At 35.5% G+C, this 27,675-nt stretch overlaps 2 protein-coding genes across 5 annotated transcripts in view; one reads left to right on the top strand and one right to left on the bottom strand.

Moving 5' to 3' along the window:
• The window catches only part of astn1 (astrotactin 1), a 584,917-nt gene extending 576,542 nt beyond the window's left edge, over nt 1-8,375 (bottom strand). For 3 of the 4 annotated variants that reach the window (XM_042775908.1, XM_042775915.1, XM_042775923.1), the window contains exon 1: nt 7,791-8,374. In XM_042775908.1, coding sequence (XP_042631842.1) covers nt 7,791-8,082 — 292 coding nt within the window. In that variant the 5' untranslated portion in view covers nt 8,083-8,374. Of the gene's footprint in view, nt 1-7,790 lie in introns of all 4 variants that reach the window. The other variant, XM_042775911.1, reaches the window with a different exon arrangement.
• A 7,925-nt stretch (nt 8,376-16,300) lies between these two features.
• Nucleotides 16,301-27,675, top strand: part of LOC109078527 (BMP/retinoic acid-inducible neural-specific protein 3-like) — an 89,420-nt gene continuing 78,045 nt past the window's right edge. Inside the window, exon 1 of the mRNA XM_042775890.1 lies at nt 16,301-17,037. The gene's annotated coding sequence lies outside the window, so the exon portion shown is untranslated. The remainder of the gene's footprint in view (nt 17,038-27,675) is intronic.

The following is a 27,675-nucleotide window of genomic DNA, read 5'->3' as shown; positions in this document are numbered from 1 at the left end:
ACTATTCAATTACAGATAGAGCTTGTCTCATCATGTATAACAGTTTAAATGTTCTATCAAAAATATGATGTACAGCTGTACTTTACCAAGTGTCCTTATATGTCATATTGTGGGAAGTTTCTAATCATTAAACCACTGCTTTTGGCAGGTTAAAAGCAATCCACAATAATCCAATTCATTTATGACTTTACCATTTTTATCTTACAAGACATATATACAATCGGATATCTCTCTGTGTGTGTGTGTGTGTGTGTGTGTGTGTGTGTGTAAAAGAGAGAGAAAGAGAGAGAGAGAGAGAGAGAGAGAGAGAGAGAGAGAGAGAGTATATATGTATAGACAGAAATATATATATATTTATATATATTTTAATTATTTAAAATAACCATTTTCTCTTTTAATATTTTTAAAATGCAACTTATTCCTGTGATGGCAAAGCTGAAAATGCAGAATAATAATAATAATAAAATCAAAGCTGTTCCCCAAAACTGTAGTGTATATTGATAAATAATATATATATATATATCAAGAACAAAACCCTCTAATCTTTACTATTTCAAGCTTCATTTATAATGAAGTCTCGCTCTCTTATTTGAATAAGAGAGACTGTTCATTAGCAAGCTTTTATTCTAAGTTTATGCAAATGAGTTAACATAAGCCTATTCTTCTTGATTATCTCCTTGAAAGCTGGAAAGTTTGCATAGTTTTTGACTTTAATGGCATTTCATGTATTCTTCAAAGTTGTGCGAATAGGGGAAGGATGTCAAGGTTGACAAGTAAAGATTGTGGCAAACTGAGAAGATGATGAACTGTGGCTCGTAAAGGAAAAGGAAAAACACACTCAGCTCAAGTACCCAGTGAGTGGAGGTGGGAAGTGTCCATTAGACATCCCCCTTACCCTGTGTGGGTCACTCTCCTCTTCTTCCACACTCTGTACAACATTTTTCACAGCAAATCCGCCCCTGACATTTGAGATCTGTACAAGTAGAACAGATATTTGGCTATGCTGTTTAATGATTTACAGTGTTCTAAAGTCCTGCAAGTAAAGCATGGACTTTGAAGCTGGTATTCTGGTATGCGTTTCAGTCTACTATTACTGTGAATTAAATCAGAAACACTGATAAATAAGACTCTACTTCTAATGGTTCATCACATATTACCATATCTTTCTCAAACAGTGTTTGTTTGTTTTTAAGAAATTAACACTTGTATTACTGTAGCAAGGATTCGTTAAAGTGACAGTATAGACATTTATAATGTTACAAAAGATTTTTTTTAATAAATTTAAATTAAATTTAAAATAAATTTTTGAACTTTCTGTTCATCAAAGAATGATGGGAAATCACATTTCTTAAAAAAAGAATATTTACTATTAACTAGTACAACATAATGATTTCAACACTGATAAGAAGAACTGTTACTTAAACATAGAATTAGCATATAAGAATGATTTCTGAAGGATCAAGTGACACTGAAGACTGGAGTAATGACTGCTGAAAATTCACCTTCAATAAGAAAAGAATAGAATCACAGAAATAAATATATATTTTATAATATTTTAATAGAAAACAGTTATTTAAAACTATAATACTATTTCCCAATATTACTGTTTTTATTTATTTATTTATTTTTTATTTTTTATTTTTTTTATTAAATGCATTCTCAGTGAACATAAAAACCTTCTCTCAAAAACATTTAAAAAAATTATCAACCCCCAAACTTTTGAATGATAGTGTTCATAATGTAGTTTACTCAAAAATGTCTTTAGCTGAAAATGAATAGTCCTCCCAGAAATTAAAATTGTATCATAATTTATTCTGCCTTGTATGTTTCTTCTGTGGAACACAAAACAAATTTTCTATTTTCTGCAAACTATGCAGTTAATTAATTTAGCTCAAAATCATTCAAAAATAAAAAAGAATAATAAAAAAATAATAATACAACACACATATATAAGGGAAAATAGGACTTAACTCTGAGTCAATCATTGAACTGATTGAACTGATTTTCCCCAATACATAAATCTGAGCTTTTGTAAAATACTGACATTCAAATGAAGAGAAATGGCTCAATACTCAAAAAAAATAAAACAACCAGAGGAAAACCAATCACTCTAAACATGACTTCACACAAACAGCTAACCAACAACAAAACAACAATACAGTCAAAAGAATTTAACTCTATACTCATTCAAAATATTACACCCATACATCCCATGCGTTATGCATAAATAATTTACAAATGCTTTTTTTGACCGGATAATTTGCCACAACAATTTAATATCATTTTCAAATAAACAATGGTCTCCCAAGATGTATAGATTAAAGAAAATATACTGCATTTGATTTAAAAAACCCTTTTCTGGATAAAAACAGAGGATCGTACACAGATCGAACAAACTCCTGGTCCTGACAAGACAGGGAATTAATTTGCTAGCCTTTTCAGACAGTCTTTTTGAAACTTATAGTTGGCTAACAGAAGTTATGTTGGATCTGCTAGAGATTTTAGCAACACAAGGGCTTTGACACTGAACTTAAAAACATTCCATCAAGATCCACCTAGACACCTCATTTTATTGAGCAAAATAGACTGACAATGAAAATCTCCTTGGAAAAAGCTGTAGAAGTGTACTTTTTCATACAATAATATCAAATGTTTCAGAGCTGTGGTGCAGTACATGCATGCTCACTGTGTCATGCTGCAGCGTTGCTACCTACACACTGTCTTATACATTAAAGCTATAAAACAACATGTTAGAAAGTAGAATCTTTCAGGAATTTCAACTACCAGTGTGGGCAATTTAATTGACTATGTGCTCAACTTTATATGCAAGCTAGTATGTATGCAAGTGTTTGCATAGCTTGAGGGTGTCAAATCATTAGCTAACCTCAAGCTACGCTGCACATTACTGCTGAAAGGGTGCATCTATTTACCTGCTAAAACTATTAAAGTGAAAGTGAAACCCGTGCAGAATGATAATAATTTTAGCCCCAGGTACTAAACGAGTCATTATGAACAATAAAAGTTAAATATAAGTAAATGTCACAGCCATAAACAGTAACTAAAATGCATAAAAAAGAAAAGTAACAAGAGTCCTGAGGACCAGTTAAACCTTTCAACATCTGTTATTATATAGCTGAAAACTTTTAAAGCTTAATGGCATGTCTATTTTTTCTTTTTTGTTCAAAAAACTCTCTACAAGTAGCAACACGTGGTTTGTCATACATTATACGAGCAGCCTGTTAATACAACTGCACTTTCCTTCAAATAAAGTTTGCAGAAGTCAAGCTCCCTCTGTTTGCTTGGCCTTTGCATGGCCCTGCCAACAATACATGAGCGTGCATAAATATCTCCAGTTTCTCTGTGAATACCTCAAGGCTTGCTTTGCTTTCTTATACAAAGACACTCGAAACACTGTGTCATCCTTTGGATAATTCAACGAGGCAACAATAAAAAAACTAAGTGACAAATCAAAATTCATCACCATATCGCTTGGATATTATTTATTAAAGGGACGTTGTTTAAAGTCATTGTGAGCAATTTTCTCCTGAAAGCTACAATTGTTCCAAATAATCTGAGGCTGTAGTTTATGTTGTTGAGGCAAACTGAAGGTACAGTTTAATCAAAATTAAAAGACACTGAGAATCGAATAAATCAAGAACTGTGCTGGGAAGCAAAAATCCATTAATATCATTCATTTGCTTTTTTTTTTTTTTTTTAAAGATGTTTCTACTTGAATTTATGTACTTGAATTTGTTCAATCAGTCACCTGTTGTCAAATACACAACAAGGAATTCCAAGTGATTTCATTTTTCCAATTTGTGAAGATTCAGTCAAAACAAAGACATTCCCTGCGACTACTATAATTGCACTGTGCAAAGACATTGGAGCTGTTTGTTAGAAACAACAATTTACATATATTGACTGTGATAGAGATGGGACTCATAGTCAGCGTTTGCGACTGTAAACTAAAAGAGAATTTGCATTTGATTATCTCCAGATGTGGTTGGGTAGAATTGCTGTTTTTCTCCAGAAGAGGAAGCATAATGTCACCACTCTTCAAGGCATCCTTTAAACACCAGCTCCTGTTGCCATGGAAACTATTCATTGCCACCATCTCCATGAGCTGTCTCTCAGAACCTTCCTGACAAACACACAGTAAAGCTCACCTCTAAATCCTATATTTCACTCAGAGAGAGGGAGAAAGCGAGAGAGACAGAGAGAGAGAGAGAGAGAGAGAGAGAGAGTGTTGAAACATGGATCATTACGTCTTACTGTATTTGCTTTACTTCAGTACACTCCCCTATAGAAGTGGCCAGACAATATAATCAATTATAATCTCCTATTATATATGTGTGTGTGTGTGTGTGTGTGTGTGTGTGTGTGTGTGTGTGTGTGTGTGTGTGTGTGTGTGTGTGTGTGTGTGTGTGTCAAAACCAAAATTATAACTATATTTATATTACAGTTGAAAAGTTGAACAGTTGCATCAGTTGAAGCCATGCATTCATTTTTAATCTATTATATCCTACTTCCCAATACTGCAACAAAACAGAAGCCAGCTAAAGAAAATTAATAAACAAACATTTCTACCTACATAGGTATTCAAATTATAGTATGCAAGTAGGTTTTAAAACAAACCTATGGACTGCCTACACTTGAATGAAAAGACTCTCAACAAAGCCTGTTCTATGTTTGACACTTAGCCAATAATCAATTAAAGAAAAGTGTAAAAGCCAAAAGTGAAAGCCAATCTAAAACTAAAACTTTCATTTCAGAGATTCTCCCTTTTGGGTGGGCATCACCCACACCCGTACACCTATCGCCTGCCCCTGGAAGTTATTAAAAGCTTTAGAAGTCTTTGGTTTGTTCTCATATATCTACCTCAAGTAAAGTGTGTGTGTGTGTGTGTGTGTGTGTGTGTGTGTGTGTGTGTGTGTGTGTGTGTGTGTGTGTGTGTGTGTGTGTGTGTGTGTGTGTGTGTGTGAATGCATTTGTAGACTGTACCAATTACCCTAATGTATCCAATTAAAAATAGCTTGTTCAAAGACCAGTGGCGGCTCTGTTAAGACTGCATTTATAATCAGGAAACAAGACCACAGAGCGAAGGGAGGGACGTGCAGACACCTTAGGCAACATTTATAACACTGACTTGAAATTACTCCCCATGATCATTCCAATCAATCTTATGCAAACAAAGAACCATAGTGGGAGGCAGCGGCTAAAGGAACAGAGGAGATGATCTAGCAAGAATGAGATTTATGAAGTAAGGCAAGGTGCAGTGTATCTGAAAGAAATTAAAAATCCAATGTGAATTATTAAAGCTAAAGGGATGGCAGAAGAAATATATTATAGTTTGCAAACAGGTATCCATTGGTCAAAAACAAATAACTCTAGCAAGTTTTGATCATACTTAAAATAGCTTATTTCTCAGAATATTTCTTATTCATTCCTACTTTTATGTATCCTGAAACTCAATATGTTAGAATATGAATGTTGACTCTGGCCAGTATACAAGATTAAAAAATAAAACCAAAACTAAAAACAACATTAAGCTACAAAAAATTAATTTCTGCAGAGCTGGCACATGCTATTTGTGGGTGTTTTATGTATTCCAAAGTGCTGAGCTTATTTGAATTCTGTAGTATATAAGTATTAAAATCCTGACTACTAAGAACCTTGTGCTATGAAAAATGCATTCATATCTGAACATTGTTAACAAACCAAAATCCTGGTTAGCTCTGCATGCTGACATTATGTTTTAGACTCTAAGGATTCTAGTTACAAATATGCAGGTCTTCGTGCATTTAAATATGTATATACGCGGATCAAACTGTGTGCTATTCCCAGGGTGTAACCTTTTTAAAATTTGCTAGACTATTTAAGCATAAATTAAACCATGAAATAATTATATATTAAGTACAATAAATATTTCAACTAGATTATGTATTATGTATGTATATTTTTATTTTTATGTATATCTGTATACAAAAAAAGGACGTAGCAACCACTAAAACTTAGAATAGTGTTTGTGTTTTTAAACACAAAGATGCTAAAAAAAATGTTTACATCACTTTTAAGGTCACAATTAAGAGAAGACTCTAAAAAGATTTGCTTTTTCACAATGTTTACTTCCTGTCTAACATCTCTTCCCAGACTTGCCTAAAGTGAGAACAAAATTACATCTTTGACAATGTTACGGCAGTGTGAAAATAAACAGTCAACCCCAGCACATCTTCTATGATAGCCAAAAATACTTCACAACACATATCTGATTGGCTGGCAATGACGTATACAACTGTCCACTCCTAAATTGCTTCTTTTTGCACCTCAGAGTGAGTGGCAGACATGAATGTAGTGTTCAGCACCAAGGACAGCAGCCAGTGGGCCGCCTCATACAAACTAGCTGCTTGTGACAAATTTTCACAGTATTCAGCTTTTGAAATTACATTTAAACCAATTAAAAGCAAATACTTAGAGTTCTGGTTGTTTATTATTTAAAAACATGACATAACTTTGTAAATTAAGAGATTATGAGGTCCGAGGATGATTAAAAGTGAATATATAATAATCCATACTTTGTGCTACATTATAACTTCAGAGAGTGAAAATATTATATATATATATATATATATATATATATATATATATATATATATATATATATATAATATATATATGATTCCACTTATTAAAATAAATATATAACATAAAATATTTACATTACATATATTTAAAAATAACAGACAGTGTTGGTTGTACCACTTTCTGGTATACATCTACTGAACCTACAAAACTTCACAATATTTAACAATTTACATCTGAAACCATATGACACACAGACACACACACAGAGAGAGAGAGACAGAGAGAGAGAGAGAGAGAGAGAGAGAGAGAGAGAGAGAGAGGGCATTACAATTTATGTTTCCTATTTAGTTGCTCTTTTAAATTAAAAGCATACTTAAATGTTTATCTTTTTTTAAAAGATATCTTAAATGTTTATCTTTATTAACTATGTAAAATGAAAGCATGGAGGATGACATAATAATTAATTTGAACATGCAATTCCAGAATAAATGTATGCTCAAAAACAAATCTTTTTTTTTTTGTTTGTGCCTGAATGCACACTTTGTGCTTACAGTAACATGAAGTCACACAGTTCAGCAAAAAGTTGCATAATTATTTCTAAACTACTATTTACAGCAGATATTATGGAATATTACATCAAACTTTATTAACAAAGTTACAAAGTTTATTATTATTGTGTGTGTGTGTATGTGTGCGTGTGTGTGTGTGTGTGTGTGTGTGTGTGTCTGTCTGTCTGTCTATCTATCTATCTATCTATCTTTCAGGAAACTGTCAAAGCACGGTGTTTTTTTTTTTTTTTTTTTTTTTTTTTTGGTTGTTTGCTTGGTCTGTTTTCCTCAAAGTTCAAAACAGGTGAAGCTGTGGCACAAAGTTCACACAAGTTACACATGAGATTCTCACAAGACTGTAACCCAGTGATCACTTTGTCTCTATGGGATCACTGCTGTGTATATGTATGTCAGGTATTCATCATAAAAGCATCTGTCTGTACAAACCTGCCAAACGAGCATCATGCTTCCTGTACTTTAAATAACACAACTGCAGCTTACGACTATTGTTCCGGACAAAAAACATACTAACTGACCCATTTGAGTTTCTGTACTAGGCCTGCCATTGATATTTCTATTAATAATAACAATAGCTGTCACAATCAAATATACTATTTTCTTTAATAAGGAGCTAAACCGATGATAAATAACAGCACTCACCCAATACAAAGTACGGGAGCTCGGTATTTTCCAAGTCGTCAACGACGACTATCTCGCCCGGAAAATCGTTCCTGACGGAGAATAGCAGCTTGGGCTCGGAGGCCGACGGGCTGTGCATGATACTTAGGTCGTTCTCTCGCAAAAACGGCAAAGCGGATACCGTAACGCTTTTCATTTTGCACTCCATGTCTTGAGACTGATCTTCTTCGCCGTTCAGACATTTCACACCAGCAGGACTGAAGATGACAATCCAGAGAACGCCGATAAGCAGCCCGGAGTGTGGTAGTAGCATCTTGCCGGAGACTGTGTAGCGGTTGTCAGGCTGCGGCAGTCGGCAAGCGGCACACTGGGAGCTGGAGGAGGAGGATCGGGAATGCGCTGGCAATAAGCTAATCGAGCTATTGCGTGAAAATAAACAAAAAAGGCAGGGTTTAAGACTCAGATATTTTCCGTCCCGCGGCTGAATATTCTTGTTGTCATCATAACACGACTAGGCTTAGTGATGACAGCGAGAGAGGCGGAACAGCGCAGCATCGGAGCCCGTTATTGGGCTTCTCCTCCTCAAGCCATTTAAAACGATTTTTCTTGTTGCAGTGGGCAACCATTAGCAAGAGCTAAATGTAATAGTCCTGTAACTTTAAAACTTCGTTTGCCATAATATCTACTTTATCAAATAAATGGCCTTATAAAGAAAGGAATAAAGAAAATAATATTTCTAATAGAAAATGGAAATATCATAAAGTAGCCTACACACTCTTTTTGTTCTTATGTATTAGAACTTTATGTTCTAAATGTGTAACTACTCATGTTCATGATAGTTATAAAAAACTTTTTTAAATTCATTAAATTTAAACACACACACACACACACACACACACACACACACACCCACACACACATATATATATATATTTATATATATATATATATATATATATATATATATATATATTATCATTAAATAGATAAAATATGTTAAAGTATGTAATATAATGGTCTGGCATTGGCTAGTTTTAGAGAGGTTTTGGGAACTTTTTAGCTTGTCAGATCATGTTAAACCAGCTCAGCCCACCATAAACCTTCAACTTAAGATGGTTTAAGTGTGTGTGTGTGTGTGTGTGTGTGTGTGTGTGTGTGTGTGTGTGTGTGTGTGTGTGTGTGTGTGTGTGTGTGTGTGTGTACCTACTTAACCATATTTTGGGGACATTTTATTTTTTTTACCCAAAAGTGAGCTAAACCGGACAAAAGCTCCAAAAACCTCTCTTTGGTGGACATCCTCATTTGTAAAACTGGTATAAAAATAAAGTAAATTTGTAAAAATTAGTTTTCTGTAAGGGGTAGGTTTAGGTGTAGGTTTGGTGTAGGGCAATAGAATATACAGTTTGTACAGTATTAAAACCATTATGCCTATGGAATGTCCCCATTTAGGTAGTTAAGTAAGTGTGTGTGTGTTGTGTGTTGTGTGTGGTGTTCTGTTTTTTTGTTTTGTTTGTTTGTTTGCAAAAAAATTTAGGTGTTTTTAAATAGAAATAGAAAAAAATAATCAATATCATATGTATTTCTACTGAACTATTAAATGTTTGCTATATATTTATATATATAATATATATATATATATATATATATATATATATATATATATATATATATATATATATATATTATAATTAACTGAAATGGATACCTTTTTCTGGGATTTATTTTTATTTTTTATCATAAGCTGTAAGGATTTTTTACTTTTATTTATTTATTTATTACAGTGAAAATAAATGCAATATTTGAGGGTTACTAGAAGAATCGCAGCTAGTTCACTGACCAATGTGGAAAGAAGAGCAGAACTGAAGTCAGGAAGCCAAAACCATCTTTTCAAGCAAACAGCAGCTGCAAGCTCTGGGAAGAAAAAAAAAAGAAAGAAAGAAAGAGTGAAATGGTGGAAAGAAAGAAGCAGTGCAGTCTGCCCCAAAGAATGATCTCCTTGTGTAATCTTGAGCTTATTCCAGCACTGAAGCAAGGCTTTAGCAAAGTGTGAAGCACTTTTGTGATGAAAGGGCACAGTACTCATTTCAGCTTTGACCTGCTCAATAATTGAACTTTGAGGGCGGCGGGGGGTGGGGGGTATCGACACACTTGTGGTCCCGTTGCAGTGATATCCTGCTCTCTTTTAGGCTTCTTTCTGCAATACTCACTGAGCTATTACTGCTTGTGGCAAAGGCAATATAATGACTCGGGCACAGTGAACTGTCAGAATAGTGTAATCACATTAGTTTGCTGAGGATTTGTCTTTGTCGCTCTCCTTATTACACTATAAAAAGACAGATTATATTATTAAATGAGTTATATTATGATATAATGAGTAATAATAATAATGATAATGAAAATGCAAAAATTATTATTATTATTATTATTAATCTCATGGCAAAATATGCATCCTCTCTGTTTGTTCAGATTAAATGGATAAGTGATGCTAGTTACCAATTTTAGCTGAAAAACTGGAGCACTATCATGGAGCTCAGCATGTTCTGAGGAATCTAACCAGACTTGACACAAATTTTTGTCCCTTTATCAGAATCGGTGGCAATGCCAGAAGGCAAATGTGCACACACATGACTAGAATGCCTCTGTAAGCAGAATTACCATTACATTCTAATAATAATAATAATAATAATAATAATAATAATAATTTCACTCTGAATAGACCAAAAGGTCTGTTATCGACATACAGTTTTAGGTATAAACATAACACAACACATACAGTGTAATGGCCTTTGCAATCCTATTAAAATAAAAGTAATCTAAGCAAGCAGCTCTTTCCTTTCCTGAACTTAAATAATTCCTAAAGTGCACAAGGAATTGGCAACCAAGACATTTTCAGGACACTTTTTATAATGCTAATTGTTCAGTCAAGCAATCACAAACTGCATATGCTGTGGTTTCTGATAGCACTATAAAAGGTACTGTAAAATCATGTTCATAGTAAAGGGAAGATATACCACATTATACCATTATATCACTGGAGACACAAGTGCTGAAGAACATGGGAAAAAAATAAAAATAAAAAAATAACAATTTTCTCTACAACAGGATACCATGAAAGAAGCCTTCAAAAGATAACAGCCTCTTTGTGACATGAGAAATCTATGAAATGCATTGGCAGCTTCTGTGTTATGCATTTGTTTCCCTTCGAAGCAGCATTGGCCTTTGTGATAGTCATGGCAACCTCATGCAAGTCAGCTGTCAGATTTAGAAAAGAAAATCCACATTCAATATCTCCACATTTTCTGTAAGGCTTAACAGCAGGCTGTAGCATATTGTTATTATGCTTAATAAAATGTCCCTGCATTTTTAAAATGGTGTGAAGCAGGGTTTAGACATACAGTAAGCTTCTTTTCTTAGAACAAATCATACTCTACAGCATAATGTCACCTCTGATATAACAGCACACCCTGTCCACATTTATGCAGATTTATTATAAAATGCCAAATACTGTACAAGCTTCTCATAGGTTATCGAGGCACGTGCATGCTCTCCTACATCCTCAAATTCCTATAAAATGTTTACAAGAGAAGAAACTGGAAGTGGGTTTATGCCAAGCAATTATAATAAGAATTAGAATTCAGAAACGTGTCTATGCCATTTCTCAATTACTACTGCAGAATGTTTCCAGCTGAGTTAAATAGCTCACAAAATGATCTTTAGACAGTATGACTGCACTTTATGAGAACAGACAATAGTTCTGAGAAATAGCACTTGATAAAAGATCATGCTTAAGTACTGCTGGAAAATTAAAGATCCCCTATTTGGTTAGATTTAGGAATCTCAAAAGAAAATCCCAAATATGAAAATCATTAGTATATAAAGATTTTTTTTTTTTTAATACTCCATAGCTTTTATGGTTAGACTAACAGCCTTTAAACTATACAGGTATTTTCTGTGAAAGGTCTTCTTTTTAGTACATTTCTGTTAAAAGATATTCTACAACAGACACATACTCTGTAAGGCAGGTAATGTATTTATTGGTAGTTGTCCTTTCAGCAATATGTAAGCAGTAATGCAGGCCAGATGTTTGATAAAATGAGAGACTAACCCCTCCCCTCACATACAAGGTGTTACCCCTTCACCAATTAGCTGGAGAAAAACACAAAAGATCTGCATAAGATTTTGCTGAGACAGCACACAACAAAAACTTGTGCAACAGCAAGTGTTGCAAAATTCAGGAGGTGAAGATCTGAAATTGCTGAAAAAGTTGTAAGTTGTTAGTGAAGTGACTGTTATTTTAGTACCATTGAGATATTGTGTGTGTGTGTGTGTGTGTGTGTGTGTGTGTGTGTGTGTGTGTGTGTGTAGTTTTCATTAATTTAATTTTAGTTGAGTTAAGTACAACAAATTAAACTCTTTACTATATAAAATGTAATCTGTCATTGTTTTTGAGAGTGTCATTACTTGTGGCTGATTGACTGTGACTTCAAATTCACAATATGGGTTTGTCAAATTTACTCAACTTCAGATTTTTTTTTCTTTCTTCATATCAGAGCATTGACTGTACATTTCAACACACAAACACTTATACTACAATTTTTAATTTATAGTCTGGAGTTTTGCAACAACTTTACTTCCATGAGAAAATAATGTATGCATGAATGAATGAGCAAGCAAGCAAACTTGAAGAACTGACAGAAAAAAAATGAGGCAGTTAAAAAATGTTATGTATGTTAATATTCAATGAGATACATAATGAGACTATTTTTCTGCAGGGTATTATGGGTTAAATGTCCTTCCACTCACCCATTTGTATATAGTGCCAGTCGTTTCAGTCAGTTATGATGTGCTCACAGAACACTGAGAAATATAAGGTTGGGAAATAAATATATGAATAATGTGATATGTCTGAATCACAGTCATAGAAGATTGTTAGATTGGCCTAAACTGCAAGCAGACAGACCTTTCTGACTTCAGATCAAATGCCCAGTCTGGGCAATTCTGACATTTTGTATGCTAGCATTAAAAGAGATCATTCTGGAGTCTAGTATTATTTAATTCAAAATGATTATGAAGAAAATATTATTTCCAGGCTCATATGTTTGTGAACAACAACAATAATAATGATTTGTTCATAGGTTAACAAGAGATTTCAAATTAGATTTATTCCCCATGAATCAAAGCAATGGCCCTGACATCTGCTGATCGCTTTCATTCAGGTTTTCCGTAGATCAGAGTTATGACATTAGCACAATTGGATTAATCCATATTCATCTTTAGAACTTTCAACAAACATCATTTATCTCATGAATCCGTGAAGTAATGCTCAAGCCAAACAGGTCCCGATGAAAGAGAAACACAGAAAGAGAGAAAAGACATCAGGAGTTCTTGTGTCCAGACTGACTGTGGACGTTTGCCAGACTTCTCTCCCGAGATTGTGCCCTCTGAGTGTTTTTTATATGTCAACGTCTCAAGACATATAGCGATAGGGAGTATCTGCCCCCTCACCCCCAAAGATGAATCACCCTAGTTGTCCAGTTTGCCAGTCTCCAAGTGTAGCCTGGGCTACGATCTCACTGGCAAACACTGCCATAGATTGACCTTCTATTCAAGGTAATGATTACCCCCTTGAGCATGCAGCAGCTGGCAAGGTAATGCATTGTTGGCACATAAAAGTGATGCTGCAAGAAGCAGAAGGAGAACAGGAGACTCATGTACCCTAGAGTTTGACCATCTGTGCCCTATTGGTCGTCATTAAGGTTTCTAATTTGGGACGACTAGGGAATGAACCAAACCAGGGCTGAAAATGTCATTACCTGACTCCTGGTGAGGTGTCCTCCCATATTTACATATTTATACACCTTAACTGTCTTTGCCTCACTGCCATGACATTGAAGCTGTGAAAGCTGGACCAATTCTATTCCAGGTATCACATTTGAAGCAAAGCCAGTGCCATTAATGTGACAATATAACACTGCATGCTGAGATGGACCATTACATTTCAAATAGAAGGGAGTTAATGCAGAGAATATTATTGTGATTGTTGTTTTGAAGGCCTGGTCACGTTTAACGATCTCTTAATTGTAGCTTTGTTCAAATTGTCAGATGGTGGTGCCTGAAACTGCCACTCAAAACTGGCTTTTTTATCTTCTACTGACTTATTATATTATCATTATACTTATTATAACATCTACGGACTTATAATTAGCAAATTTAAAAGCTAAAACAAAAGCAACTTTTTTTTTTTTATATCAGGCAAAGTAGCTATAAATACTAAAGAAATATAATAAATATACACTATAAGTTTGGGGTCAGAAAGTTTGTGTGTGTGTGTGTGTGTGTGTGTGTGTGTGTGTGTGTGTGTGTGTGTGTGTGTGTGTGTGTGTGTGTGTGTGTGTGTGTGTGTGTGTGTGTGTGTGTGTGTTTGAAAAGAAACTTTCATTTTCTGTGAAGCTGCTTTGCAACGATGTGTATTGCACTATAACTATAACTAAATTGAATGGAAATTAACTGAAATGCACTATACAAACTAAATGGAATGGAATTGAAATTAACTGAATAAATGCACTTCTTGTGAACTTTCTATTCATCAAAGAATCCTATATATTTCTAGAAAAAAAAAAAAAAAGTTTCCTAAAAGCAGAAACAAATCAGTTTCCACAAAAATATTAAGCACAACTGTGTGCTGTCAATATTGATAATAATAAGATTAATAATCCCAACATTTATATAAAAGTGCATGTCTCCATCATAAAAAGTACTCCACACGGCTCTGGGTTTAATAAATGCCTTCTGAAGTGAAGCGATACTTTTGTGTATGAAAAAATATCCATATTTACAACTTTATAAACCATAATCTCTAGCTTCCGCTAACTGTAATATGCGTGTTAATGAGAGAGTGGCGTTCCAGCGGATGACGTTGAATGTAGGTGTATAGCGTAAACTCCGGTGAGAATATGCTAGTCTCGAGATCAATAAGCAGCAACAAATTAGGAGTTTATTGAGGAAAAACTCAATATTGAACTAAACTGAATATGTGTTCCTCTAATCTAAAGTGTTAGGATGCAGCCCTGACTGAGCATGAGAGAAATCTTTCAAAAACATGAAAACAACCCCAAACTTTTAAATGGTTCTTAAAAATCTTTTATGTATATAAATATCACAAATTCAAAGATCAATATTATCCAGTGACAAAAAATTTAATTACCTAACCTCAGTTGTTCCTATGAAATGAATCTCACAAATGTTGATGCTGATGAGTATAGCCAAATGTGCTGAAAATGCTGAGATTGCTTACCCTGAATGCTTACCCTATAACTGTCAATAGACTAGCTTGCTTCAACACTTTAGTTTTAACTTTGCTGTCTTTTCTTTAGACTGAGAGCTGTGCAGCTGCACAAGAGTGTCAAGGTTTACAAAGCAAATGGAAATGCAATGCTTCCGGCACCAACAGAAACCTAGCTTATTTTTTTTATCAAGCCCAAGCAGAGGAGACAAATGATATGCAGAAAATGTTCCAGTTGGAACCAGGGAAAAACTCAGTCAGTTGGCATTGATAAGAATAGTTGTCAACCATACATAATGTAAGCACTGGTCAAAATAAACTGGACTGGTAACTATCTAGTGTACGGTGTGAAACATGCTCATGCCATGCTACATTTTAGGCATGCATCGGTTTATAACATTAGTTAAATAAATAAATACTATAATTACCTTATTTCTCACAGATATATAATAATGTGACATTATATGTCAAAATGTAAACTTACTGTATATATAACACAAAGTGAGATTAATTCTCATAATACAGATTTTATCTCACAATGTATGTACTGGACTTTGTACTGTAACTAATTTACCTTTTATCTCATTATTATTATTATGATTATTTAACCCTGTACCAAAAATAACATCCAACTCAAAAATATCGCTTCAACTGCTACTGATAGAAAATGAATAGTATACATTTCTATGTGTCCACATCCCAAGCATTACATCTAGCTTTGGAAGAGCCCTTCAACTGTTACTGCGCGAGATAAAATAAAATTTCCTGTAGAAAATTAAGTCATCCCTTCTTCATCTGCACTGACATCAAACTGTTTCCACATCAGAATGAGATGTACGAGTTTTAGCATTTTCTTCAGTATTCCCAAGATATCTGGCACTAACAGGGCACTAGGCTGACAAGAACTGACTTTTGGCTTTATTGTATGAAGAGCAACATACATCTCCCTTAAGATACTGGAGACTTTGTCAGTATGAATTCAGCTTGCCAGGAGTCACAACAAATTTGTAGCAGACAAATTTGGGTAAAGCATTGGGAGAAAAGCATTTTCGCTTTCATTAGCCCCCCTGTCCCTCCAGGGCTCACAGAGCCTGGTCTATCCTCCCTCCCCTCTAAAACACACTCTCTCTCTCTCATTCTCTCCCTTTCCCTCTCTTCTTCCCTGTCACATTGCTGCCTGCTGCGGCTCAGCCAATCAGAGAGAAAGGGGTGTGGCCTTTGGTCTCAGTTGGACAGAGCTTGTTGAAAAGAAAGAGATGCTTTCCTGAAAGACTTGGAGTAGCTCTCCTCTGCGTGAGGCTCACCGTTTTGGGGCTTGGCAGTAAGTGATGACTACAGCACGGGCAACTCAAGTCTAGCTCTAGCAATCTGGCACACACACGCACTAAAAAACACACAGAAAGAGAGAGAGAGAGAGAAAGACAGTGGATGTCACAAATGAACCTTGGCAGGTACAGTTTTTCTACTTGGAAAAAGCTGAATGATGCAAATGAGTTGAAAGGAGAGAACAGCTTTGTGTGGACTTATCTGTCTGATTGTAATCTGATGTGATCCTACTTGTTTTGGAAGATCACACATTGTTTAAGAGGATCTGAACTGTTTCTATCCTGCTTGGACAAACATTGAATTTCTGGGACTTGCATTCTTAAAGAACTGGTTTTAAAGTTTCTGCATCCAGTTTTTAAATTTTCTTCAATCAAGAAAAAATAAACTAATGGCTATTTGAAACATTTTGATTGCATCCATAAAGGGTGCACTTAGCGCGCTCTCTTCGGACCATCAATACAATGCCTGGATTACCCTTTTGATAGCCTTGTGAACCCGTGTGAAATCACCGCGGAGGAGGTACGGCAGGGGGCTGAGCGGGTGGGAGCTGCATTCCTCCACTTGAGACCGAATTGAAAATCCAACATCCTGACTGCCGCCACAAGCCGATCGGATACCAACGCTGTAGGGACAGGAGTGGAAACACCCTTCACGGTCTGGGTGAGTACTCTGTCACAGTTCACTGGACACTTAATCTATATTTGGTTAAACCACTTCACCCTGCTCATCTTGTAGTGTCGGAAACATCTCCTGACTTTAATGTTACAGCTTTTAAGGAGTCTTATATTGGTTGGAAAACTGGTTTTCCCATCTGATTATGGATAGCTGCAGTGTCAGTCAACAATGTCAGTTTAACATAAGAAGCAGGTAAATTTGTTTTGGATTCCAAAAAAGAATACAGTTGGTTGCTCTAATTTAGATGTAAACATTAATTCTATTTGACTTTGATCAACTTAGTTTGATTTTAATTAAAGGATGTATGCAGGTAATTCAGAGTATTTCAGAATGCCAATTCTATATGTGATGATGAGCTCATGCTATAAATATTGCCATCTTGACTAGTGTAGACAGTTCTACAGGGCATTGCCTCTATCTCATTAAACTGGATTTAATTTCATCCCACAATGCTTTCTCAAACTAAATCTAGAGCTTGCCCCAAGAGTTTCCAGTTCCTTGCACAATGACAATAACCCAGAGGGGTTCTCTCAAAACAAGTAAGAAGTCCTTAACTCCCTTTCCAAACTTTCTCCTCACTTTGAAGCTTTTGAACATAATACAGAAAAAAAAAAAACATGAACAGCAGCGAAGAGCTAAAACAAAACCGCCCCACAGCGGCAGTGACTCATGGGATGGCTTCCTCACAGTTTGGTTTGGACGTCTGCCTGGACTCCGTAAGGAACCCGGAGAAGAACCGAATTCCTTGTATTTTATACTAGACAGAAGGGTTAAAGCTGGACTGCATTGTCTTACATGTGTACATTAATCCTCTTTTCTCACTCTGGCAGTGGCAGAGCAGAAGCACGCTGACATTTCCACTGTTGTAGGAGAATATTTAATGCCCCTTTCTGTTAAAATACAAAGCAGCTTGCTTTTTAATCTGTTGCAGAAATATTTAAGCTGTCCATGGTCTCTCTCTCTCCCCCTCAATCCTTCGTTCACTCTTGCTTTCTCACCGTCTTAACAGTAGGTTTCAAAACAAATTATTTTGGAAAAGCTGATTCCTGGTGTGGTTTTGCTGTGGCTACAAAACAAACCCACCAGGCCATCTTTCTATGGGAAGAATAGCATTTTAATCCAAATTATTCAGCAGTGCCAGCGATTGTATTGTATGCTTACACCTACCCGATTGTCAGCCTTTGAATATTTCGTCACAACAAGCAATCAGAAAACAATGGGCCACCTCCATTCAACAAAAATGTAACTGTTTGGAGACAAGCATATAGGATGACAGCACTTATGCAGCACTTTTCATGCTTAACGTTGCCTATAGAGGGAGCAATTCTCTTGTAACAAACAACCTGCAACCACACATTCAACAGAATCATAGTCAGAATGGCTAGAGAGAATGCAAATAGAGGCGCTCGATTATCAGTTTAAAATATTGATTAGTTATTGGAGAGGTCTAGCCATTCAGTCTGACATCCAAACATGATCGATTTCCGCTGATACTGTGGATGGGAGATTTTATCTATGTAAGGTGAGCAGAAGATTCTGAATATTTCTTCATCTGCGACATGCAGGCCTAAGTTATTGGGATGCAAGTCCATGACGTTTCCCCAGTGGACATTCTCTACTGCTTACCAAGAAGCCCTCTGAGGTTTTTGAAGTGTTAAAGTGGAAGAAGAACACAGAACTCCATTTCCAGTCCCGGAGGGGACGCTGATGTGTGCTGTGTGTGTGTATATGTGCCGTCATTCGCTCTGTGAAGTTATAAAAGAAATATCGATCTGCCCAAGCAATATTCACTATCTCAGATGAAAAACTAATGTAAAGTGGATTCAAAATATAGTGTGTATGTTCACTGAAATGGAAATATAAAAATATAACAGTAGTCTGAGGTTTTATCACTAAGAAAAGACACTTCAAAAAGGCAAAACTGGATGTAAAGGTACATTGTGTGTACACACACACATATATATATATGGTTTGCAGCAGACTAAAATGTAACCTTTCTGTTTATCTGTAAATGACTTTTTTTTTCATTTTTCTGTATGTGTCAGCTTAATAATACACTCCCTCTGCTTTTAAAAATAGATTATTATTATTATTATTATTATTATTATTATAATAATAATAATAATAATAATAATAATGATAGAGATTTTTTTTTTAAATGTGTGTGTGTGTGTGTGTGTGTGTGTGTGTGTGTGTGTGTGTGTGTGTGTGTGTGTGTGCAAGCAACACAATATATACAACATCCACTCACAAAAACACACACACATTCACTCACATACACACACGCACTCTCTCTCTCTCTCACACACACACACACACACACACACACACACACACACACACACACAAATAGTGATGGGCAAAGTACAGAACACTAAAGATTTATATGAGGTGTACTGCAATTAGCAGATAATAATTTGGGAAATATTCTGGCTTAAAAAAAAATAAAATTCATACAAATGCATAATGAAAATGAATTCTGATGTCTGGTTATCTTGCTCATCATGTTGCTATCAACTCTGAAAGTGTAATTTGCTTGGCTCATTAGCATGCATAATTACATGCAAAATTTTAAATAACCAAGAAACACCCTAATAACTTCTATAGCCTGAGCTCCTTTGAACTTACTTGTGTGTGTCATGTAGAGATTGCAAATGTCATTCGAAGTTCACAGTGCAGAACTGTGGGGAGGATCAAGTTGATTTTCATGCAAAACTCAAGTGAATAAATTGCAATGGAAAAAAATGCATGATATAATTTTTTATATATATTTTATCAGAATGTCTAAAAGCAATATGAAAGGATATAAGAAAAATCATTAAATATGTATATGTATATACATATACATATACATATACATATACATATACATATACATATACATATACATACTCACTCATAAAAAGATAAGGCAGACACACAGACAGATACATAGTTAGTGTTATATAGATAGTCTATAACTTTTATACTGTGTTCACCATAGCTAAAAGTTAGCTCCAGGCCTTAAGGACACTCTCATTAGTGTCCAGGATGAGTAAATTAAGTCTTTCATGCTGGTTATAATATGGTGCAATAAGTCACTCATTAGATAAGCTTCAGTAGTTTTCAAATCTAATTGTCAAAGGGGATCCCAGGTCTACTCCTTTAATGGAAAGGACATTTCATTTAAATGAATTGGGTAATTCCCTGCACAGACCAAACTAAAGACAGTATGATAAAAGAGCATATATTTACAGATATGAAGCTGAGCTGCTTTGATAATAGGGATTCTGATTAATCTCTTTTAGATGAATAATTCACATTTATGGTAGCCACAGTTGTAGTAGTAGTATCAGTAAAATAAATCAAAATCTTTATTATTATTTTTTTTGGAGAGATGCAGACTGATTCTTATCTTTTCACTTTTTTTTTTTTTACTTAAAATAAATACTTTAAAATACTTTAAATGTCCTTCCGTTTGGATTTGATGGGGTGATTTCACTGCATGTTAAGCCATCCACAGCATATCCTGTTATGTGGTATGCACAGCCACATTCCCGAGTTAATGGTGAATTTCACCATGACGCGAGGCATCAAAATGGGAATACTCCCTGCCAGCTGGTCAAGGGGCCAAAGGGAAAATGATTTATTTGACAAAGAGTCAAAGATCAAAGGCAATGACTAACCAGGAAGCACCAATCTCCTTCTGCAGCTGATCACAGAAGGAGCCTCCACCAATCAGCCATACCAGCAGGACCTCTTTTCTATGTTTTAATTGGTTGCTGTGTGCCACTGGCCTTCACAGACGTCAAGCTGGAGGACATTACGTGTGGCGGCAGGGTCAGCTATCACACTGCCTTAGATGTTCTTACTGCAAAGACATTCTGTGGTAAAGAGTAATGTGACAACAGACATAACTTCATAATGAGGCTGTCTCATCAAGTAATCTATTTCCTGTGACTTCCAGTTTATTAACCGCTATAGGTAAATGACTAGAAGAATAACAAAGTGCAGTAAACGCTAAAACAGTTGGCACTCCAAACCAGTGTGTTTATGATTATGATAATAAATTCAAATAATATGATAACAATTAGCAACTGTTAAAACTGGAAAGCGGCTGAAACGAAAAGACTGCTCTTGCATTAAAAATAAGGTGGATGAAATTTGGACAACTTTTTGCCATTTTAACCCCTACAAAGCATAAACTAATTTCAACGAAATAAAAAACAACATAAAAAAATCAATTATATCACTGATCATAATGCCTAAAAGTAATATGAGATCTTCATAGATAAAACAATAGAGAAATAAACTAAAAAACAAACCAAAATTAAATCACTGTTCATAATGCCTAAAAGTAATATGAGATGATCTTCCTAGATAGACACATACAGAAACCATTCAAAAGCAAAACAAACAAAAAATTATAATCGTTGATCATAATGTATAAATAATGCCTCTATTTCTAATGTTCTATTGTTGCTGGGGGGTTTTGTATACATTCTTTCTATTCTTCTAGTTTTAACTTTGCTCTGTCTGTATCTTCCATTTTCTTCTTAGTATATAGATATATTTTCAATATATATAAGTCTAACAATAATTGGATACATTGTAAATTCATATATCTGCACATGCTAGTTTATACCTTTCTTCTTTTTTAATTTATACCTTAATTTTTATTTTTGTAATAGAGTGGTCGTAAATAATGATTTCACTGCATGTCATACTATGTATGGTTATGTATGTGACAAATAAAATTTGAGTTTAAAAGTAATATGAGAAAATCTTCCTGGATAGAACCATACAGAAATAAACAAACAAAAAAATAAAACTAAATGTGTTACTCTTGTTTGCTTTTCTTAAATCAGGATCTAAAAGGGTACTGTTACAAAGAAGGTTGTATCTAGTTTCTTTTATGGTCAAACTCTGACTTGGGCAAATCATAGTTTAGTTAGACACTTGGACACGCACCTGCCTTATCGTAAAATATGACCTATTAATGTAACACGACAACATTACCACTGCAACCTCGCATCCATTCATTACTGCCGAGCGTGGAAACCAGAGAACCTGTCTAGCTTAACTCTGCTATTGAAAAACTGAGCAGAAGAGATGGAAGAACCATTGTATTACACACCACAAGCCTGTCATTGTCTGTACCCCAATCCCCTGGTCTCTGGAAGGCAAGATGGATGGTAACGGTTATGGCCAACTCTCCTGGCATTTCACTCGGCCTCCCCTGACCTTTCCTTGCAGCAATGTGATGCACATAACCTATCGATCAACTCCTGACCACTGTCTCTCCGAGGACAAGTACTATACCAGTGTGCTATTTATGTTCACTCAAATCTGGAATATGAGGATCAATGCTAGATTCATTTCTAACCTTTGTTACGACAAATTATTGGAATTGTGTAAATATATGTGCTCTGAAATATAACGGTTAGTTGAGACTGATGCTTGGAGATTAGTAGACAGATTGATCACCTCGGACAGACAATTAGTAAAAGACTCATTAGCGGCTCACATGCAGTTCATTACTGGCTTTACTTTGTGTTGTTCACTGTACCATTTCACAAGAATCAACCAGAGAACAGAAAAAGTGTTCTGTCTTGTCCTCTGCCCCCTTTGTCTTTTTATCTCTTGTATGCAGATTAGCTACTGTGTTGCATATAACATATAGGCTAAGTTTCCCATTTTGTTTTTGTGGTTTTATTTTTGAAAAGGGTAGACATGACAGCTACATTCTGGTCTATTGTATTCAATTTATGTTAAATAACACAGAGGATAAGATGAAATGTCACGTTATGCATATTTGATACAACACATTTTACTTTGCCTCATTTATATTCATAGTTGCCTCAAGTGGCTTCTTTAAAAAAGGTGATGAATTACTTTTTAATTAATTAGATTATGAACGAGACTGTAAAAAATATATATCAGGTTTTATTTCACAATGGTATTAAAGGGGTCATATGATGCTGCTAAAAAGAACATTATTTTGTGTATTTGGTGTAATGAAATGTGTTTATGCGGTTTAAGGTTCAAAAAACACATTATTTTCCACATACTGTACATTATTGTTTCTCCTCTTCTGAAACGCATCAATTTTTACAAGGCTCATCGCTCTGAAAAGCGAGGTGTGCTGTGATTGGCCAGCTATCCAGCGCATTGTGATTGGCCGAATGCCTCAAGCATGTGACGGAAATGTATGTTACGCCTCTTAATTTATTGTGATGCCTTGTCCGTCCGAAGTGATGAGACATAAACATAAAAACCATTTTAAACGTGATATAAACATGTTTTCTAGTCGTGTCTTCTTTTGGAAGGTAAAAACAAAGTAGTTTCGGTTTCTCAACGAAACAGCGTCACATACCGCAGGCTTGAGTGAGCATAGGTGGGCGGCTTGAGGTGGATTCTATGAAGGAGTGTACCTTGTGCTTGCAACAACCACATGTGACGACCCCGGGGTGGACTCCGCTTCATCCATGGTGAAAGCCCATTCTGCGATCCACAGTGCAAAGTTGATGTATTTCCTCAATGACCAGCACGGATCAGCCCCAGGCATGACAAAGCGCATATCATCCTCTTTTGGATGGCCAAACAAAGTAGTTTCACTAATACAAAGAGAATAAAACGTTATGCAAATCTTCCCACATACTGACATAGATATGTGGGGGCGTGTTAGAACGAGCCGTTTCGGGGGGCGTGGACGAGTCTCAACTTTTATAAAGAATGTCTCTTTGGATTTGAGACTTTAGTCTTTGCAACTTTGCAGATCTTCTTTATTCACCAAGAGCTTGTAACACTCCAAAGAGACAGGAAAATTTTAAATCCCATCATATGACCCTTTTAAGATCTTAAAGCAACATGTTAGTAGGTACTGATAATTACTAAACTCTCAGATGTTTTGCCTAAGTGATTTTAAAATAAATAAAATAAAATAAAATAATTGCACAGTGCACTTTTACTGTGACTAAAATGCTGCAGAAATTACCCATCCATAGCTACATTTGGCCAGTCTAACTGAGTCACACCTTTTCACTGAAAATTCTGTCATTATCTACTCATCCTCATTTCGCTCAACACTCATATGACCTTTTTCCCATGAAAGATTAAAGGAGTTATTAAAGAATGTCAAAACTGCCCTTTTGAATACCATGAAGGTGCACATTGATCACTTGCTGCCAAGTGACAAGTTGTAATTTTGTTTGGTTTATACATATTATATACAACACACACACACACACACACACATTACACCCTTGATGGCAAAGATTGTCACTGGCCATTTAATGTCTCTAAAAAGCTGCAATTGTTGAACCCATATCCTTTCTGCATGCATATTTCATTTAATCTGACACTGCATGCCGTGCTGTAATCAATGAAGGTAATCCTTATTGACACTGAATTGAGTTTAGCACTGCTGTGCTCCTCTACAGTGACCTTTTGAAGGACTCAACGAGACTAAGATGTTTCTTGCCACTTTATTTGCTCAATGTATTGACAGCAAATGTGAGAGACAACCTAGTTGTTCCATCCCTGAGAACCGCTTTCCATTTTCTTTCTTTAGTTCATGGTTCTCTCTGACTCTTAGTAGTTCTTGGTGCTAAAGTCTAAGTTCACTTTGTACTTTTGAGATGGTTATCAGAATTTTCTTTTGAGATGGTTATCAGAATTTCCCTCTCATCCTCAGCACTTCTCATCTAACCAATGAGATTAGCAGAAGGCAGGTATGAAAATCCTCTACTGATAAGATGTCCTTAAGTCCTGACGCCTGCCATCTCTTCATCCATTAAATTTTGTAACTGTTGTTGACACCTCAGCCTCAGCTACATTTTAAATCTGTATGAGGGCCCAAGGGTTTGAGGATCCTTATCTGAACACAATCCAATTCCCTAATTCCATCTCTTCCTGTATGTGAGAGAAGTTTTTAAAGATAAAAGCAATGGTCTGCTAAAAGTGTCTTTTTGTCATGTATTGACAAAATACATATATATACATTCATTTCATGTTTGGGCTCATTACAAAGAAATTATATAATTCAATAAAATAAAAAATAATTCAGCAAGAATGCATTAATTTAATCAAAAGTGACAGCTATCATTTATATATTGTTACAAAAGATTTATATTTTAAATAAATGCTGTTCTTTTGAATTTTCTATTCTTTAAAGAGACCTGAAGAAATTGTACCGTGGTTTCCACACAAAAAAAAAAAAAAATAATAAGCACAACAACTTTCATCATTAATAATAAAAAACAACAAAAAAATATTAATAAGAAAAAAATCAGCATTAGAATGATTTCTGAAGGATCGTGAAATGGAACTGGAGTAATGACTGCTAAAAATCCAAAATTTCCCTCACAGAGACAGAAAAATGGATTGTAAAGGGTCTGTGCGATTTGGATTTTAAATATAAGGCTCCTGTCTTTACCCATTTCTCATGCAGACAGTCACAATGTAGTGCCCTATGTGAGAATTGACTCATCTTGCAGAAGTCCTCATTTTTTTTCATGTTTTATTTCATCTGTGGGGCTCAAAAGAATGTGCGCTGTCTTCACATCTTCACCATTCTGCCAGTGCAGCACTTGGGCAAATGACTCACTGTTCCTATCCCACAATACCTACAGGCGTACATCAGCCTCAGTAGGATTAAGCTAAATGTGAGCAAGATTAAATGGCTCTTGCAACTGTCTTCTCACACATCTTATTGGAATTCACATGGCTCTCTGCATGGTCCAGACTCCACTTTGCTTTCACGGACCAGGAGCTTTGCAAAAGGCTGCTGGCTGACTCTCTTATGGATATAGTAAGGGGATAGCTCAAGATGTCACATAAAGATCCATATACACAAGAAGTCAATAGTTTGGACTCATTTGACAAAATGTATGTGTTGTGCGATATTACAAAGCTTTTGGAAAAAACTGTTTGATGCTAAAAATTGTGTATTATATCATAGACTGTATATCTATACTTACAATAATGATGCATTTATTCCATAGACACACTGTACGGAATTTTAAAGACAGTCTTTGGAAAGGTCCTGGCATTATGTGAGATAAGCAAATAGAAAGGTCAGAGAGAGTTTACTTTTACCTTCAGATCATACAGAGAATAGTCATGACATGTAGCTTTTTAAAGATATCTTTGTGTGAGAGTGAGACAGCGAGAACATGACAGAGAGAATCCAATCCAGAGACAGCTAAGCACAAAGTATGCTAATGAGAGAAGAGTTCAAGTGGGTCAAGGCAAGTGTGTTCTAACAGGGCTCTCAGACATCACCAGTGATGGTTTCAGTATAACACATGCATGTTGAAATAAAAGATAGCAAAGATACAGTTAGAGATGAGTGTGATGTTGAGACAAAAGGTTATCGAATAGGGAAGATTGTGCAACACTGAACCTACTGACTCTGAACAAACAATATTCAATCCTTATAAACCCGCTCTCGTCGCTATAACCTCTCTCTCATGCAAATGGACACTCCATCAGCTCCATCAGTGAGGTTCATGAGCAGCAAGCAGGGTGAGCCCTCTTGTACTCAATTCTGTCTGAAATGGAAATCACTTTGTGGGAAAAATAAATAAATAAATGCACTCATCGCTGCATCAAATATTGCATAAATTCCATAGCTGATTGTTATCTGTATTTCCTATTTGACAATTAAGAGAAACTATCGCTTTTTTCGCTTTCTTTCTCCACAGGAACAGTATGGTAGCACAAACACTATGCAGTCTCCACTGAGATTTTTTGTTTATCTGATTTAAAGCAATACCTCCCATTAGAACCAGCCTTATGGTGTATAAAAATAGCTCACTCACTCTTCATATATTATGCTATAGTTTGCTATATGCTATAGCATATGCTATAGTCTTGTCCCATAAGTCCAATTGGCAATTGTGTATTAGCTGTCAGTAGGTCAAATACTGGTTGAGGTGGGGCAGAATGATGCACAAGGCCAATATTGAGGTATGGAGTTCTCCATTGCTCCAGGGCACACTGTCAGCAGCATTATTCTCCTCCTTCCTCGTGCACTTTAGTCGATTCCCTCACCCCGACTGCTGAACACGCTCTTCCGCCGCTCATAATTAAAAGACCCCAACTTCAGTCTACCATTTATTGGGTATAAATTCACTCACTGGCCACAAAGTCTCCTGTAGCAATTTGCTAAACAAGGTGGAGCAGCTATTTGTATGCTTGTCTTACTGGCTATTATTGGATCTTGTGCATTTTTAAAAACAAAAGAAAACAAAAACTACATTTTTAATTAAATTAAATGGGCACTGGTAAAGCAATTTAATATATTTTAGTTTCATTAGAAATAATAATAAATAATTATTAAATATAATGGTTCATGATAATAATAATAATAATAATAATAATAATAAAACGTTAAATGGTATTTTGCAAACTTTCTGATACTATTACTATGCCATGATATGGCCGCTGTAATTTTTGATAAGAGAAACTTGAATAATTTGAAAAATAGAGGGGGCAAGAAATAGGAGACAGACACTCATACAGGGGGTCTGGATTTCATTTGTGTTCAGCTTAACCAGTTAGCATCTGCTAGCCTTGGCTTTGCTCACTCTTTGGCAGGCAGTCTGTCAAAACTAGGCCCCCATGGCACACTGGGCAGAG

This window comes from Cyprinus carpio, chromosome A2, assembly GCF_018340385.1.
Source record: "Cyprinus carpio isolate SPL01 chromosome A2, ASM1834038v1, whole genome shotgun sequence".
Classification (NCBI taxonomy): Eukaryota; Metazoa; Chordata; class Actinopteri; order Cypriniformes; family Cyprinidae; genus Cyprinus; species Cyprinus carpio.
Note: the sequence above shows the minus strand (reverse complement) of the source record. Positions and strands in the feature narration are given on the sequence as shown.